Below are 13,362 nucleotides of genomic sequence, written 5' to 3'. Positions count from 1 at the left end.
TCGTTCCCATCAGAGCTGCGATTCCGCGCACTTTTTGCTTCCACTATTTCGTTGAATTTCCCAGCAGGCTCGAATTTCGCTTCGAGTGCCAAGCAAAGCGGATATTTTTTCACCTCGAACATAATCTTCGTCTCTCGATGTAACGAATAATAATGCAGATGAAAATGCTCGATTAATTCTCCGCTGAAATTCCAGTGTCTAATCCCCCCCCCCCGCGTCATTATAATTCCAATGGCAAATCAATATTTACTACGTAGCAAGTGTGCTTCGGGGGTGAGGCGATGAGGGAATAAAGAACCGCGTTCCTGAAGCTTCTCTCGGCCGGGGCTGGTTGACTGAGGAATTCGAGGACTCTGCCCCGGGTGCGCGCGGTGAGGAAAAAAGTTTCGTCGAGAGCCAGACGATCGGAGGCGCGCCGTTGTATTTTCTTTCCTCGTCTCTTTTTTCTTCTTCTTTATCTTATTTTTTTTAAATAAATAACAATATTGTTTTCATTATTGTGTACAAAAAGATGCTTCAAACTATAAAACAAAAACATCGTTTAATTACAAGGCTATAAATATACAAATGTAAGAAAATACCGCAACAGACTCGCACTCGATTAATAAATATTTAAGTTCGTAATCGCATAGAGCATCGTCGTTCGCGCGAACGTTCGACAACGAAAGAATAACATTGAAAATGCGATGATAAACGTTGTTAAACTCACGAAGTATAACGATTACTTTGATTCTCTAGATTTTTTTGTGAAACGATTCTCGATCGGTAAGTCGCATAAGAGTTCTATAAATTATTGCAAAATCGCATCGTTCACGGGCCGTCGTTACACAAACTCACGCACTATAAGTCGACCGAGTATTCGAGCTTAAAATTCGCTGAATCAGGTTGTCTGGGCCTGAATTCGGGCGAAAAGAGGGTGGGAAAGCGGTCGACGGGCTCGGTAATCGCAGTGATTTCGACGATTAATGAATAAGCGAAAACAGAGTTGAATAAATATTGTAAATTATGGGATCAGTAGTAAGCGCGATTGGGTGGATCCGCTAACCGTATCGGCTGATGTCCAGTTTTCTGGCCGTCCGAATTGATCAAATAGAGGCTGGTGGGTCGTCCGTTGAAGAGATAAGGACCCTCGCTGAGTCGGTTCAAGTGAGTTTCTCGTCGTTTTGCTGGCCACTGGTAAACGCCCGTGGGTTTTCCATTGCTAACAAAATCGACGGGAAGTTTGATGAATGGATTAACGGCGGTTGGTTTCTGTTGGTAATTAGGCCTGATCGGCCTTTGAGGGTGATTAATTGCTGGTCTGTGAATCCCCGGGCTCGTGTATGTCGGAGGCTGAGAAATGTAACCGAATCCTGGTACGTAAGTGTAGGGCGTGGGTGGCAATTTGATGTAATAAATTTGGCTCTCCTGAGGGTATCGTTTTTTGCTCGATACTTTTTTCCTTCCCGTCTCAGGATTATCGTAATTTTGATTGGTTTTTTCGTACGGCGGGATTAACGGTTGTCTGCGATTGATGCGCGGTACGAAAGGATAATTGATGAAGAGAGCTTTGTGCTTCCGGCCCTTTTTCAACGCCGTTTTCGCGGTTTCCTCGTCATCCTCGTTTTTAATCTTTTTATCAAACGCGTCCTCGCGACTCCCGTCGTCGTGCATCGCGCTCAGGAGCTTGGAAGATTCTCCGATCCCCGAATCCAACGCGTTCGGTGACGTCGACAGCTCCGCTTCTCCTTGCCTCGACGACAGACTCGCACTCGAACAGCAAACGATCGTCAGGGACAGTACTATCAAGGACGACATCGTACGCCTCGGCGGGGCCTCTGAAAAACGCAAAATCCTCATTACCTCGTTACACCGCTCGCTACAACCTTCAAATTCCCTTTCTATCCTCGCGTTTCCATACTAAATTGTTATTAATTCGATTTAAAAAAGTGTAAAACAGGCCAACACTCGTCGCACGTTCCACCGACGATCCTGCGACTAAAAACTCCCATAAAAATCTTGTTTATCCGGTTTAATGGAGCGTTTTTTGTTACTAGCAAGAAAACTGCAGGATTTTCATGCTCGAGATCGAGGAAGCAATACCGCAAGGAGGAAGTTGTCGAAGCTCTTTGAAAAGGCATCATTGTTGTCGTTACACTCGAGTTTTGATGCGGCGCTGAAAAAAAAATTGTCAACCAAGTACATGGAAAAAGACGTCCCTCCTGCTCGGTTATCGAGAACGATTCTCTTGCAAATAGCCCGGAGTCGTGCGCACGAGAAAGTTCGATAAAGGGCCAACTGCGGAGGGGCCGGGGAGATACTCAGGATTCTGCGATCCGGATCGATTGGTTTCGCTCGGACTGTTTATAACCGGCGCGATAAAAGAAGGATAAAAGTTGGAGGACATCCGATAATAATTGAACGCCAGTTGTTCGCGCGGAGCCGTAATAACAAGAAAAGTCCTGAGCGTGAATCGCCGCGAAGGCAGCTTTATAAATTCGCTGCTTTTATCGAGCATCGAACTCGCGGGCAGTTGAGGAATAAGAAGAGAGCCGATTCGTCCCATTGGCCTTTTTTACGGGAGTATAATCTTCTTTATAAATTGGCCGTATAAATTGGCGTTAACGGGCGGGGGCCGGCGCATCGCCACGAGCTGTGCGACGCGCCGTGATTCGCAAATTCCTACGGTCTCCCTGCCGCGTCCCACTCTGAGGCGTGATGGATGTAAATAAGAAATTCGACAAAATAAACAACAAAAAATTGCGGCTTTTTATTCCGCACGTCACCGAGTCCCTTTTATGTGCCCTCGCGCGCGCTCGCAGGCTCTTCATCGACTCTTCGAAACTTCCGCTCTGCTCCTCGTGGTACACGCCGCCGCGAATAGCCGCTGCAATTATTCAATGACCCCGTGGCGAACGAACGCTTATTAACCGTTCAATGAAAAAAAAACAAACGGTTTTTCTCCCAGGGGAGACGAAAAAGGGAATTTCCTTGGAAAAATAGAGCTTTATTAAACGCTGCGCTATTCGCGGAAGCTCGATTCTTCGAGGGTGATTAAAATAGTTGAAAATTTACGGCACAGCACTGCTCTTGGAATCTCAATTACATTCGAAACTCGATCAATCGAATTAATCGCTGGCAAATCTGCCTCGACTCGCCGGGTTCGATGATAAGGGAGAGCTCGTTACGGACCCCTGCTCCCGGGAGTCTGCACCGCCATCATAAATTTCTGCCAAGAAGCTCGACGCCGTATTCTGGTCGAGTTCGTACCCGAGCAAGGTAAGCAAACGTTCTACTCATCTCTAAACAGGGTTCTACCTTAACGACACTGCATCAGCGGCACATTATCCGAGGGTTCATCGTGCGCTGAGAAACGAGCAACAAACGGACTTGTGTCCAATGATTCAACGACGGTTGACTCGTACATGGAAAAAGTCTCGAATATCTTTGCTGCATGGAAAGTGCTGCAAGAGCACCGTCGGTTTGAAGAATCGAACGACAGCATCGTGTCAAAATGCGCTGTCAATTATTGCAGCTCCTTTTAAACGAAAATTCTCTGTTATTAGTACGCATTCATTTTTATGCTCGCGCGAAAAATTCTCGTCGATACTGCGACGCGTTAAAAAAATGGCTTGAAAAATGAGAAATTCTGAGTATACGTTCGTGTGTGTTTATTTAAATTGGGCGTTTCGCGAAAGTATAACGACGAAGTGTGTGTGTGTGTAGTAATAACGTTTTTGGAGGATCTTCAAAGTCCTTAGCATACCCGTACGTCTCATTCTCGTAATTACAACCTGCCTCTCTGACATCTCAAAGTCCCTCTCGTTTCAGCCTTATTTTGTTTCGTTTTTTCTGAATTTTTTATTTCAATTTGTTTTTTTTCTTAATTTTTTTTTTTTTTTTTTCATTCCCCTGGCTTTTTGGTCATATCGAGTCTCCGAGAGGGACAAGAAAAACCGTTAACTCGCAGGTGTCAATTTATCCTCGTACGAGGCTCGCGCCGCCGGCCCCTTCAACCGAGCAGAGCAAATTTGTACGCGCAATGCCCCGCCAAACTTTTGTCCTGGTCACACGCTCTTCGAGGGCCGTCGTAATCGTAACTGGCGTTGGCACTAAAAAAATCCTCTCTCGCTTTACAAGGTCTTATGGACGAAGCTGAAACGGAGGAAGTGTAAATTCAGAAAAGGTTTAATGTCCATTATGACGAGCAAATGGACACTCAACATTTTTGGCTTCGGCTCCCTCGCGCGGACTCGAGTTTTTTTCAACACTTTTTTCTCTAATAATTTCTCACTGTAGTGACTCATTACAGTGCTCCTCGGGATTACGTCAGTTTGGAAAATGTACGGGGGGGGGGGGGGGGGGGACTCGAGGGAATCGAGGAATTTGAGAAGGAAAAATTTGTCGATTATTTTTTCATAATTTTTCTTACATTCCGACGAATTTTATAAATTACGATAACTCGAGTCGCACCTCTGTCAAAGACAGGAATGAGGGCTCCTTGAAAAAAGTGTGAGAGCGAGAAACTCCGAGCACAAAATGTCGACGCAATTACGAAAGATCTTTGTCGCTTTTTTCTCTCCGCAAGGCCCTTGAGACTCGCGGGAAGATTCGAGTGGAATTTTTACGCTCAATTTTTTATGGTTTGTCAGCAGCGTGCGTATATTTGTGAAAAAAACGAACGAAAAACAGCTCGAAGAAGGTGAGCCGCGTCTTGGGAGAAGAAGCGAGTCAGCTTCGGCCTCGATGCGACTCGGAGATTCGAATTTCTCCCAAGATCGATTGTTGACGTTATACAATTTTTTCCATTCCGCTTCCGCACGAGCCCACGAGGAAATAAACAACGCGATTGATGAAAAATGCGCGGAGAGTCGAGACCGGCAAAGGTCGTCGTAGCCACAACGATCCGTAATCGAAATCCTCGTGTTTCCTCCTCGCGCGCGCGCCGCGAGATCGAACGAGGCAAACGAGCCTCGTGATATTTCTCCCGCACACTTTTGCCCTCCGACAATCATTTTTTCAATCGCAATGATCCTCACTATTTATTAACCCTTTGAAATTCCATGTTTGTATTCGGCATTATACGAGGAAGTGAAATTCTAACCCGATCTCTGCGGTAAGTTAGACGCGTGCGAAAATCGCGTGTCTGGCGCGTCAGAGAAGCGAACGTGTTCGCGCGCGATTGCGCGAGATGCCGAGAGTCAGTCGTTTACAATATATTTATATTCCGTTATTTGGGAAACGCGAAAAACCATTAAGGCAGTAACATCTCGCGCGCGGACTCCACTTTCTTTCTATTCAAGCTAAATGATTTCATGAATTATTCTGCTCCCCTTCGCTTATTCGCAATGGAACTCATTTGTCTATCTGACAAAAACAAAAGTTGTAATAAATGCTAATTGCATTATTGAACCGCCCGTAGTTTCAGCTGCGACGAGATAATTCCAAACGTTCGCCGTTACATTTCTCGCAGGATTAAATGTGTTTTTAATCGCAATTTATACCCGAGTCTTACGGAAGCTTCAATTATTTCTCCGGATTCCGCTTACGCAATCTTTATTTACGACGCGAGAGAAGTTATGCATCAATTAAGCGCCCAGCGGGCATAATTGAGTCGCTTTAGATTCCTGAGGTGTCCAAGATTTCCCGTGATGATTTCCCACCGCGCGGAATGGCAGCTCTCCCGTTCTCAGGGGACTCTTTCAACTGCCAGTCAACATTTCAGTTTATTGAAACTGACGTAGTAGCGAAAAAACAAACCAAATTAATCGGAGCATTTTCGTATTGAAGAGACATAAAAAGGAGATGAAAAAACAACGATTGAGGTATCCTTTCACGAGCCTGAATATTCTACAAATAACTGATTCAGAGTGCATCGGAATAGATTGGCGAAACTTCAGGTCAGCTTATCGGACATTTAATGAAGAATGAAAACTTGAAAAACTTGGAGATTCCATCGCGTCACCAAGTTTCTATTCAATAACTCATATACTAAATAATTATAAATTCCTGATTCAAGTTGTCATAGAGATAGAAAAAAATTTGAGGGATCCACGCAGCGACGATAAAAATGAAGGGTTACCGAATCCTTAAAAGAGATATTACCGATAGAAGTTGGGAAAGTGGCAGAAGCAGAAGCTTTTTCTATGTGACCGCGACTTCTCAGAGGTTAGGAATCAGTCGAAATTTCGAGTGGCCCAATTTGCGCGACCAAAAAGTATACACGGTCATCCGAGAGGAGTCCCTTAATCGTGAGATAAAAGTGGCGATAGGAAGCAGCAGAAATGAGCGATTCGGTGAGTGAATAAAGTTTCAGACGATGCAGCAGGAGGGTGAGAAACGTAATGATCGATCAAAGTGACCTGATTGCGCTCCGATTAGTTTCGAAAAGGAGAAATTATCGACTGAGCTCGAGGGAGGGAGCCAAGGCCCGGGGGGGGGGGGGGGAGAGAAATTTCAGCAAAAAGTGACATGCTTTTGGCCGTAATCACATGGAATATTTTCTCGCTCATCTGGATTCGGAGTACAGACGCTTTACAAGTCACGAGGCCAAAGGAATCCACGGAAGCGTTTCACTTTTTTCTTTCACGGTTTTTCTCTCTCTCTCTCTCTCGCACTCTCTCTTGTCTCTCTGCCTCTTTCTCCCGGGAGCATTTTGCGCAACGCCGGCATTGGCAGCAAGAAAAGACTTTCGAGATGTCCTGTCAGTGTTTCTCGTCGTGTCGCATCAAGTACGAAGACTTCGTCCGTGAGCTCGGAGTTTCGCGTTCCTTCGGTCGGTATTCAAGCGATGCTTGAATACCTTTCGAGACTCGTACACGATTCGGGGGCATGAGAGAAATACAAATTAGCCGAAATCCTCATTTTTCCTTTCCCCGTGCGCACACTTTTTTGAAGAATCCCAATAAGAAGGCTCGTCGACGCGCAATAGAGGATGAGCGAGGCGGAGAAAGACCAAATATTTCAATTTAAAATCGAAGAAAATTTCAAATGTTTCGTAGCAGAGCAGAATCTTGAGATTCGAAGCTCTTCTCGCTGAAAATTTTCCAATGAAAGATCTCCGCAGCATTCGTAGTTGCCGTGGAGTGCCTTAAAGTGACGAAATCCGAAAGGAATAACGATTACAGCGGAAGAAAAAGAGAAGGGAAAGGAGGAGGGAAGAAAATGAATAAAAAATGAAACGCCAAGAAGAAGAGAGTTCGAAGGTGCGAAAGAACTTGACAAGAGTCGCTTTTTCGCTCGTCGCTCGAGTGAGCGCGTGACTCGTCAGCTTTCTTCTTTTAGCTGTCCGATAATAAATTGCTTCCAAAAGCGAAGCCTCTTTGCGATGTTGCTTTATTTATTTTTTCACTTTTATTATATTGCTTTAACGAGAGGGCTTCCCTGTGCTCTTCGCAGTTTTTTCATATCGAGTGTGAAAATAAAATGAACGAGGAAGATCGTTTGATTGCGTGACGTCACGAGGATTTTTGCCGCCCTTTACAACTTGTCCAGCATCCCTTGTACAGAGATGAATGGAGGATCAGCCGGAATGATATTGGCGTTGATGAAAAATATGCTAATCATCTTTTCTGACAACGCATCGCCTCATTCCCTCCTTCAATTTTCTTGCGGCCAAGGCAAAACGAGGAAGAAAAATTCCGGCCGAGACTCCCATGACCGTGTCCCGGAAGTAAAAAAATATGAAAAAAACTCGATTTACAATTCAATTTCTGCCTTAAAAATCGTCCCCGAAGGCGGTTTTTAAACTTCCGCAAAAATTTTTCAAAAGAAAGGAACAACCGCGTGCCCCGGAACGAAGAAAACAAACATTATCGAGATCGCAGGCAGAATTCGCGTCGGCAAAGGAACGAACGTGATCGTAATAATGCTTGTGAATTTGGTAAATCGTGAGATCCTCGAACGCGACCGGTTGACCAGATGGGCAGAGATCCAGAAGCAAGGATTTGCGACTGATACGTGAGCGATAAAACGGTGAGGAGAAACGAATTTTATTCTCTCTTCCAGGCGAGGATGCCTCGAGATCACACACGTGGAAGTTAACAAGATCGAACATGGATCGCGAGCATGTTACAGACCCCAGGAACACGACGTCCTCGCCGTTGGCAGATTGCCCGAGGACAACGAAACGATAAATTTGAATAAGCGATTCGAGTTACCGAATAACCGCGGCACTATTTTCACTCAGAGTTTCCTCAATTTACGAGAATCAACAAAACTTCGACATTCTGTTTAAGGAGTTTCGGTACAGGCGATACAATGTTGCCATGCTAATCCATGCTAAAAAAATTAAAAAATTCAAAAAGTTCAGAATTTTATAAAATTTGGTGAACATATTCTTTAGTACCAATTTTGACGACACAAATTGTTTAAGATTTTTCTTCTACACAGTTATCAAGTAATTGATCACTGAAGTTTACGTGTATAAGCATAGCATTTCCATATATATAGGTATACATTCCGGGCATGAGAAATCTGCTTTAATGCGTAATTACTCGATAACTAAGTAGAAGAAAATTTTGAAAAAATTTGAGTTTTCGCACTTCATGTTGAAGAACATTATCACCAAATTTGATCAATATCTTAATATTTTGACTTCTGTACCGAAACTCCTTAAGGAGGGTTGATCGCGACGGTACAATGTTGCCATGCTAAACCATGTTAAAAATATCAAGAATTTCAAAATTATAAGAATTTCATTAAATTTGGTAAATGTATTCTTTAAAATATATAAGACAATATAAATTTTTTTACATTTTTCTACCACATGGCTCTCGAGTAATTGAACACCAAAGTTCACGTCTATAAGCGCAGAGTTTACATACATACAGTTATACATCTCATGCATAAGAACTTCGATTTAACGCTCGATTCGACAACCATGCGTTAAAAAATTTTGAAAAAAATTGTACTTGTATACTCGATGTCAAAGAATGTTATCGCCAAATTTTTATGAAATTCTCATTGTTTTGATTTCGTGATTCAACCTCCTTAATCACTGCTTTCAATAACTCGAACAAAGATAAGAACCCTCCGAACATATTTTAAGGGAAAAATGACTTTTTCAATGATTTCTAATAATGCAATGAAATTCAAACATTTTCCCACCCCGAACGACCGCGAATGAACGTTCCTCTCAGATCTCTTCTTACGCCGCGACGTCCAAAATGCACGACCCGCTGCAACCCGAGCTGCTATTCGCGCATGCATAGCACACAGGCCTTGAATAAACGAGACCGTAACACAGACACACACACACACACCGGAGGGATATTCGTACGTAAAAATCATCGAAGCATGATCACCGTCGAAGCGTCGCGAGACGTTGCAAAGGGGGCGCTGCTGCGAGATGTCCCTTGTGTCAAGGCGATTTCCGCGATACTATAAAACCTTCGAGTATAATCATCGGCCATTACTGCAAATTAGCATCGTGGTTGGATCTCTAGACGCAACATTCAGTTCCTCCCTGCTTCTTACCCATCGCGTCGCATTTTTGCCAGTGTATAGAATTAGAGTTAATAAAAGGAAATGGAGCATGACGCGAGGGGGATCGAAAAATCATTGGATTCTATTCTCGTCGGAAAGATGACTCGAGACACACTCGCAATTATTTGAAATAATTGTACCGCGAACGCATAACAGTATTGAAGGAGTTAAATCACGTGTAAATTCGCAGCGCTGCGGTTCGTCGTTGCAGTTTCAATGAATAACTAAATTGGTCGAACGAGGAAGCGAAGCGATCGCGTTTGAAAACAGTGTGTTTCACGCGTTTCGTCGAACGGTAATAAATTTCAAACGCGCCAATGCACCGGCTAACAAAACGCACCTAACAGTAGAGAATTTTCTCTATGGATTCAATGTGAGACTTCCTCCTCAGACGCGCGGACACACGTGTATAACAATCTTCTGAGACAGTTAGAATGTCTCTTTTGTATACGCGTTAATACATAATATGCCGAGAGGAACTCGCTCTCGCCGGGGAGAATGTGCTTGCAACTTTTCCCATACTCACATTTGATGGGGTCTCTCGATATTACTTCCGCGACAAAGTCGCGATTGGAAACCCTTTTCACCGATCTGGACTAAGACGCTAACGGGGCCTGGCCGCGGACTTTGCCTGATGAAATTTGCTGCTTCTCTGTCGACTCGATACTGAGAAAAGGTGATTTTTCGATTCTCAACTTCTCATCGCGCTTCATTGGAAATTGCTGTTATTTGTTTTCCGTAACAAAAACTCGGCCACGGTTCGTTTATACTGTTTTTCAATTATTTGCGGACTGCCTTCGTGATTTGTCGATTCTGCCAAATTTTTCATACGGTTTTTTTTCCCAATTGGCGAAATCTGGACAGTTTTTTTATGGAGTTTCTCCTCAAAAGCCACAAATTTCGTTTCAATCGTGAACTTTGATCTCGTGAAAGTTTCGTTGTCGATTCAGTGCGCCTACGTTTTTTCAGCCACTGAAGAACACGAATCTCAAGAGCGCATGTAAAAATTTGGAATGAATCTGAGAATTTAACGAATTTGGGCCATCGTCGCAAAAATTTGCGAAAGACTTTTCAAAACGTTTTTATCTCATCCATGAATGTATGGAATTATAATCTTGCAACGAGACTTTTTAGGGGTAATAATTTCTCGGTAATCGTTTACGGTCATTCAAAAAATTGAAAAATCAAGCTTTATTATAGAAGAATGACCAAATTGAAGAAAGGATTTTTGTGAACGGGATACAATTACCCTCGGTTCTCAATCGTGAAAAAAGCGGGATGCGACGAGGTCGAATTTTGTGAAAATTTGATAACAAAAGTTCCGTGTAACAGGATTTTAGAGAAATAACAAAAGAACATTTTTCAAGCATAGAAACACACGGCCGCGTTCGAAACCGTTGCAGAAATCCAGAAAAATTCCAGTCTGAGCATTAAAGAAATTTTCCAACTAGTTATCAATAATAACCAAAAAAAAGGATTTCTCGATCTCATGGAGTGCTGAGAAAAATGAGATTTCCGGGCCCGATAATGCGTGAGCGCGTAATCGCAAATGAAAATCCCCGAGACTTGAATCGGTGGTTGGAAAGCAATCGAAAAAAGTTCACCAACAAGATCGAGGGTTGGACACCGAGCGTTTCCAGCGACGAATCAGTGTCGGCAAGAAGCATTTTAACCCCTTAAAGCGGAGCGCTTCCGCGAGCCGGAAGCGAAGACTGTTAATCCGCGGCGTGAGTAGCGCGTCGATTTTTCAGTAATCCCCGCGATTGCATTCGCCGCTATTTCGCTGAGAATAATATGCGCGTGCTCGCAAGAGAGAGTGACGACGTTAACGTGCCCTCGAAATACCGGTGAGAGTCTCCTCTCGCTGATACATTTCCTATTCGCACGATAATAAAAAAGCCGCGGAGGGGCAATGAATTAAAGAGCGCGAAACAATGATAGGCCAATAAAGTTAATTTTCGTTAATTCCGCGGATCACTGTGTGAGCGCACACGTATATATCCGTGCATTTGAAAGCTCGAGGATAAAACCGCGCGAAATGGCTTCGGGCTTCGGTCGTCTAATCACGCGTTGAGGATTGAAATATTAATTAGGGACTATTTTACGAGTGTTTTTATTAGCTCGCGCGGTTTCGCGCTTTGACTGCTCCAGCGTGGCATGTAGATTTCGTGCGCGTATGTATGTACAAATTCATGAATAAAGGTATAACGCGCGCCGAGGATCATCTTCTCAACAATTACGTAAAGCCCGAGGATCGGTCCGAGTCTCATTGCAGATTTAACTGTACGAGAGAAGAGGCGAGTGCGATCCGGAGAGAATAAAAGATAGAGAATAAGAAGAAGAGGGGGGAGGAGGAGAGTAGAAGAAGAAGAAGAAGCGTCGAAGTACCGGCTTCCTGTAATCGCGCTGTAATTACGCTAGAATAGTCCGCAAATACATATATACATATATGAACTAGTAGCTATTCATAATACATAAGAATGCCACGTACTAAATGCAAGCTTCTAAAGAGTCTCACAAATGGGTGAGCACGCACAAACACCGAAGGCCGCGAGAAACAAAAAAAACGACGATTCCGCGCGCACAGACACACACCTTCAATCGTAGTGTTCGTGACCGAAGGATTTTCCGTCAACGAATTCGAAGGGCTTCCCAGGAGTAGGCCAAACTGTCGGAGTGGCTCGATGAGACGCTCGAATCCTCGTTGCTTCCGGCCGATCGATCAACTGCGAAGATCTCCCGCTCGCGAATTCGACCTCACTCCCGATCCGGTTGCTAATTAGCGAGTTCCAACACCGCGAGTAACGTGCTCCGAGACATTTTCGTTCGTCTTCAACGTTTCATGGGCTTCAAAAAACTCTGACTTATCGCGTTTCGTTTTGACTCGTCATTTATACTTTTTATTTTTCCGTCGTCACTATCCGTGATTAAAATTGACGCACCGACGAGAAAAAACGAATGTAGAAATAAAATTTGAAAAAAAAAAAAAACGTAAAAAAAATAATAACAAACGTCAACCGCGACGCGGTGGATCGCCGCCTCCTATCAGAATGAAGACTTTTCTTAACGATGTCCCGTACTTATGCCTCCGTACCCCACTACTCCTTCAGCTGTATGCCCCCGTAGCAGCAACATCCGCGAGAAAACCCCCCCAAGGAGCGCGATCGGGACAACCTCGCGCACAACTCCCTCTTCTTCTTTCCTTCGTCCTCTAAACTCTGGCGCCCGGAGGGAGAGGCGACGCTTTCGCATGAAACATTATTAGCATACGCGCGTCGCTGTTATTCGCGCGAGGTCGTTGCGCACCGTCAAATTTTTCGGCAGATCAACGTCGCGGAACTTCCGCGGAACTTTCCTTCCGCTTATTTGCCGATTTATGGGAGCCACGCGTCCCGAGACAGGGACTCGGCTCACTTGGGCCGCAGAAACTCCGGTTTTGGGGGCAATCGCGATCACTTTTATGGAGTAATTTAAATTGGCGGGGGAATGGAAATTTTCGAAAATTGTAAACCCTCGCTTTGGGGGGGAACGCTTTAAGGGGGATTTTCGTGGCCGAACGGCGAAGAATGTTCAGTCAAAAACGGAGGCAATTAGCGTAACTTTCTTTTCCGAAAACTCCCACAAATCATACTCCGACGAAATGTATGCTGGTCTCAATGGACCGAACGATCCGAGGCTTGAATGCAGCGATCGAGTGTTGAATTGTTAACCTTTTATTTGAGGATTTAATCTGCTGGGAATATCTACTCGATTCGTTTTCATTCGAAAAAACGTATCAGAAGCGTCTGCGATGATTCGATGCGAAAAAATCGACCGTTTTGTGCGCTTTTTCTTTTCAACGGGGCCGAAAATGAGGCTCGAGGCAGCCGACGAATGAACTCGCAATCGCGAGCATGT

At 44.2% G+C, this 13,362-nt stretch overlaps 2 protein-coding genes across 3 annotated transcripts in view; both read right to left on the bottom strand.

The window, feature by feature from the left end:
• Nucleotides 1–13,362, bottom strand: part of mwh (multiple wing hairs) — a 105,936-nt gene that overhangs the window by 79,830 nt on the left and 12,744 nt on the right. The gene's annotated exons all lie outside the window — the stretch shown is intronic.
• LOC122413034 (uncharacterized) lies at nt 523–12,497 on the bottom strand. Of its 2 annotated transcripts, none has more exons than XM_043423104.1 (2): nt 12,061–12,497; nt 523–1,817 (listed from the first exon to the last, which is right to left on the bottom strand). In XM_043423104.1, the coding sequence occupies exon 2, from the start codon at nt 1,795–1,797 to the stop codon at nt 1,012–1,014; it is 786 nt and encodes a 261-aa protein (XP_043279039.1). In that variant the 5' UTR covers nt 1,798–1,817; nt 12,061–12,497; the 3' UTR covers nt 523–1,011. The 2 variants fall into 2 exon arrangements, with proteins under 2 accessions (XP_043279039.1, XP_043279040.1); XM_043423105.1 differs by lacking the exon at nt 12,061–12,497 and adding an exon at nt 9,992–10,109.

This window comes from Venturia canescens, chromosome 7, assembly GCF_019457755.1.
Source record: "Venturia canescens isolate UGA chromosome 7, ASM1945775v1, whole genome shotgun sequence".
Taxonomy (NCBI): Eukaryota; Metazoa; Arthropoda; class Insecta; order Hymenoptera; family Ichneumonidae; genus Venturia; species Venturia canescens.
The sequence above is the reverse complement of the archived record's forward strand: the minus strand, read 5'-3'. Positions and strand labels throughout refer to the sequence as shown.

Coding starts and splice junctions, on each gene's coding strand:
- LOC122413034 (XM_043423104.1), bottom strand. CDS start 1,797: ATGTCGTCCTTGATAGTACTGTCCCTGACGATCGTTTGCTGTTCGAGT.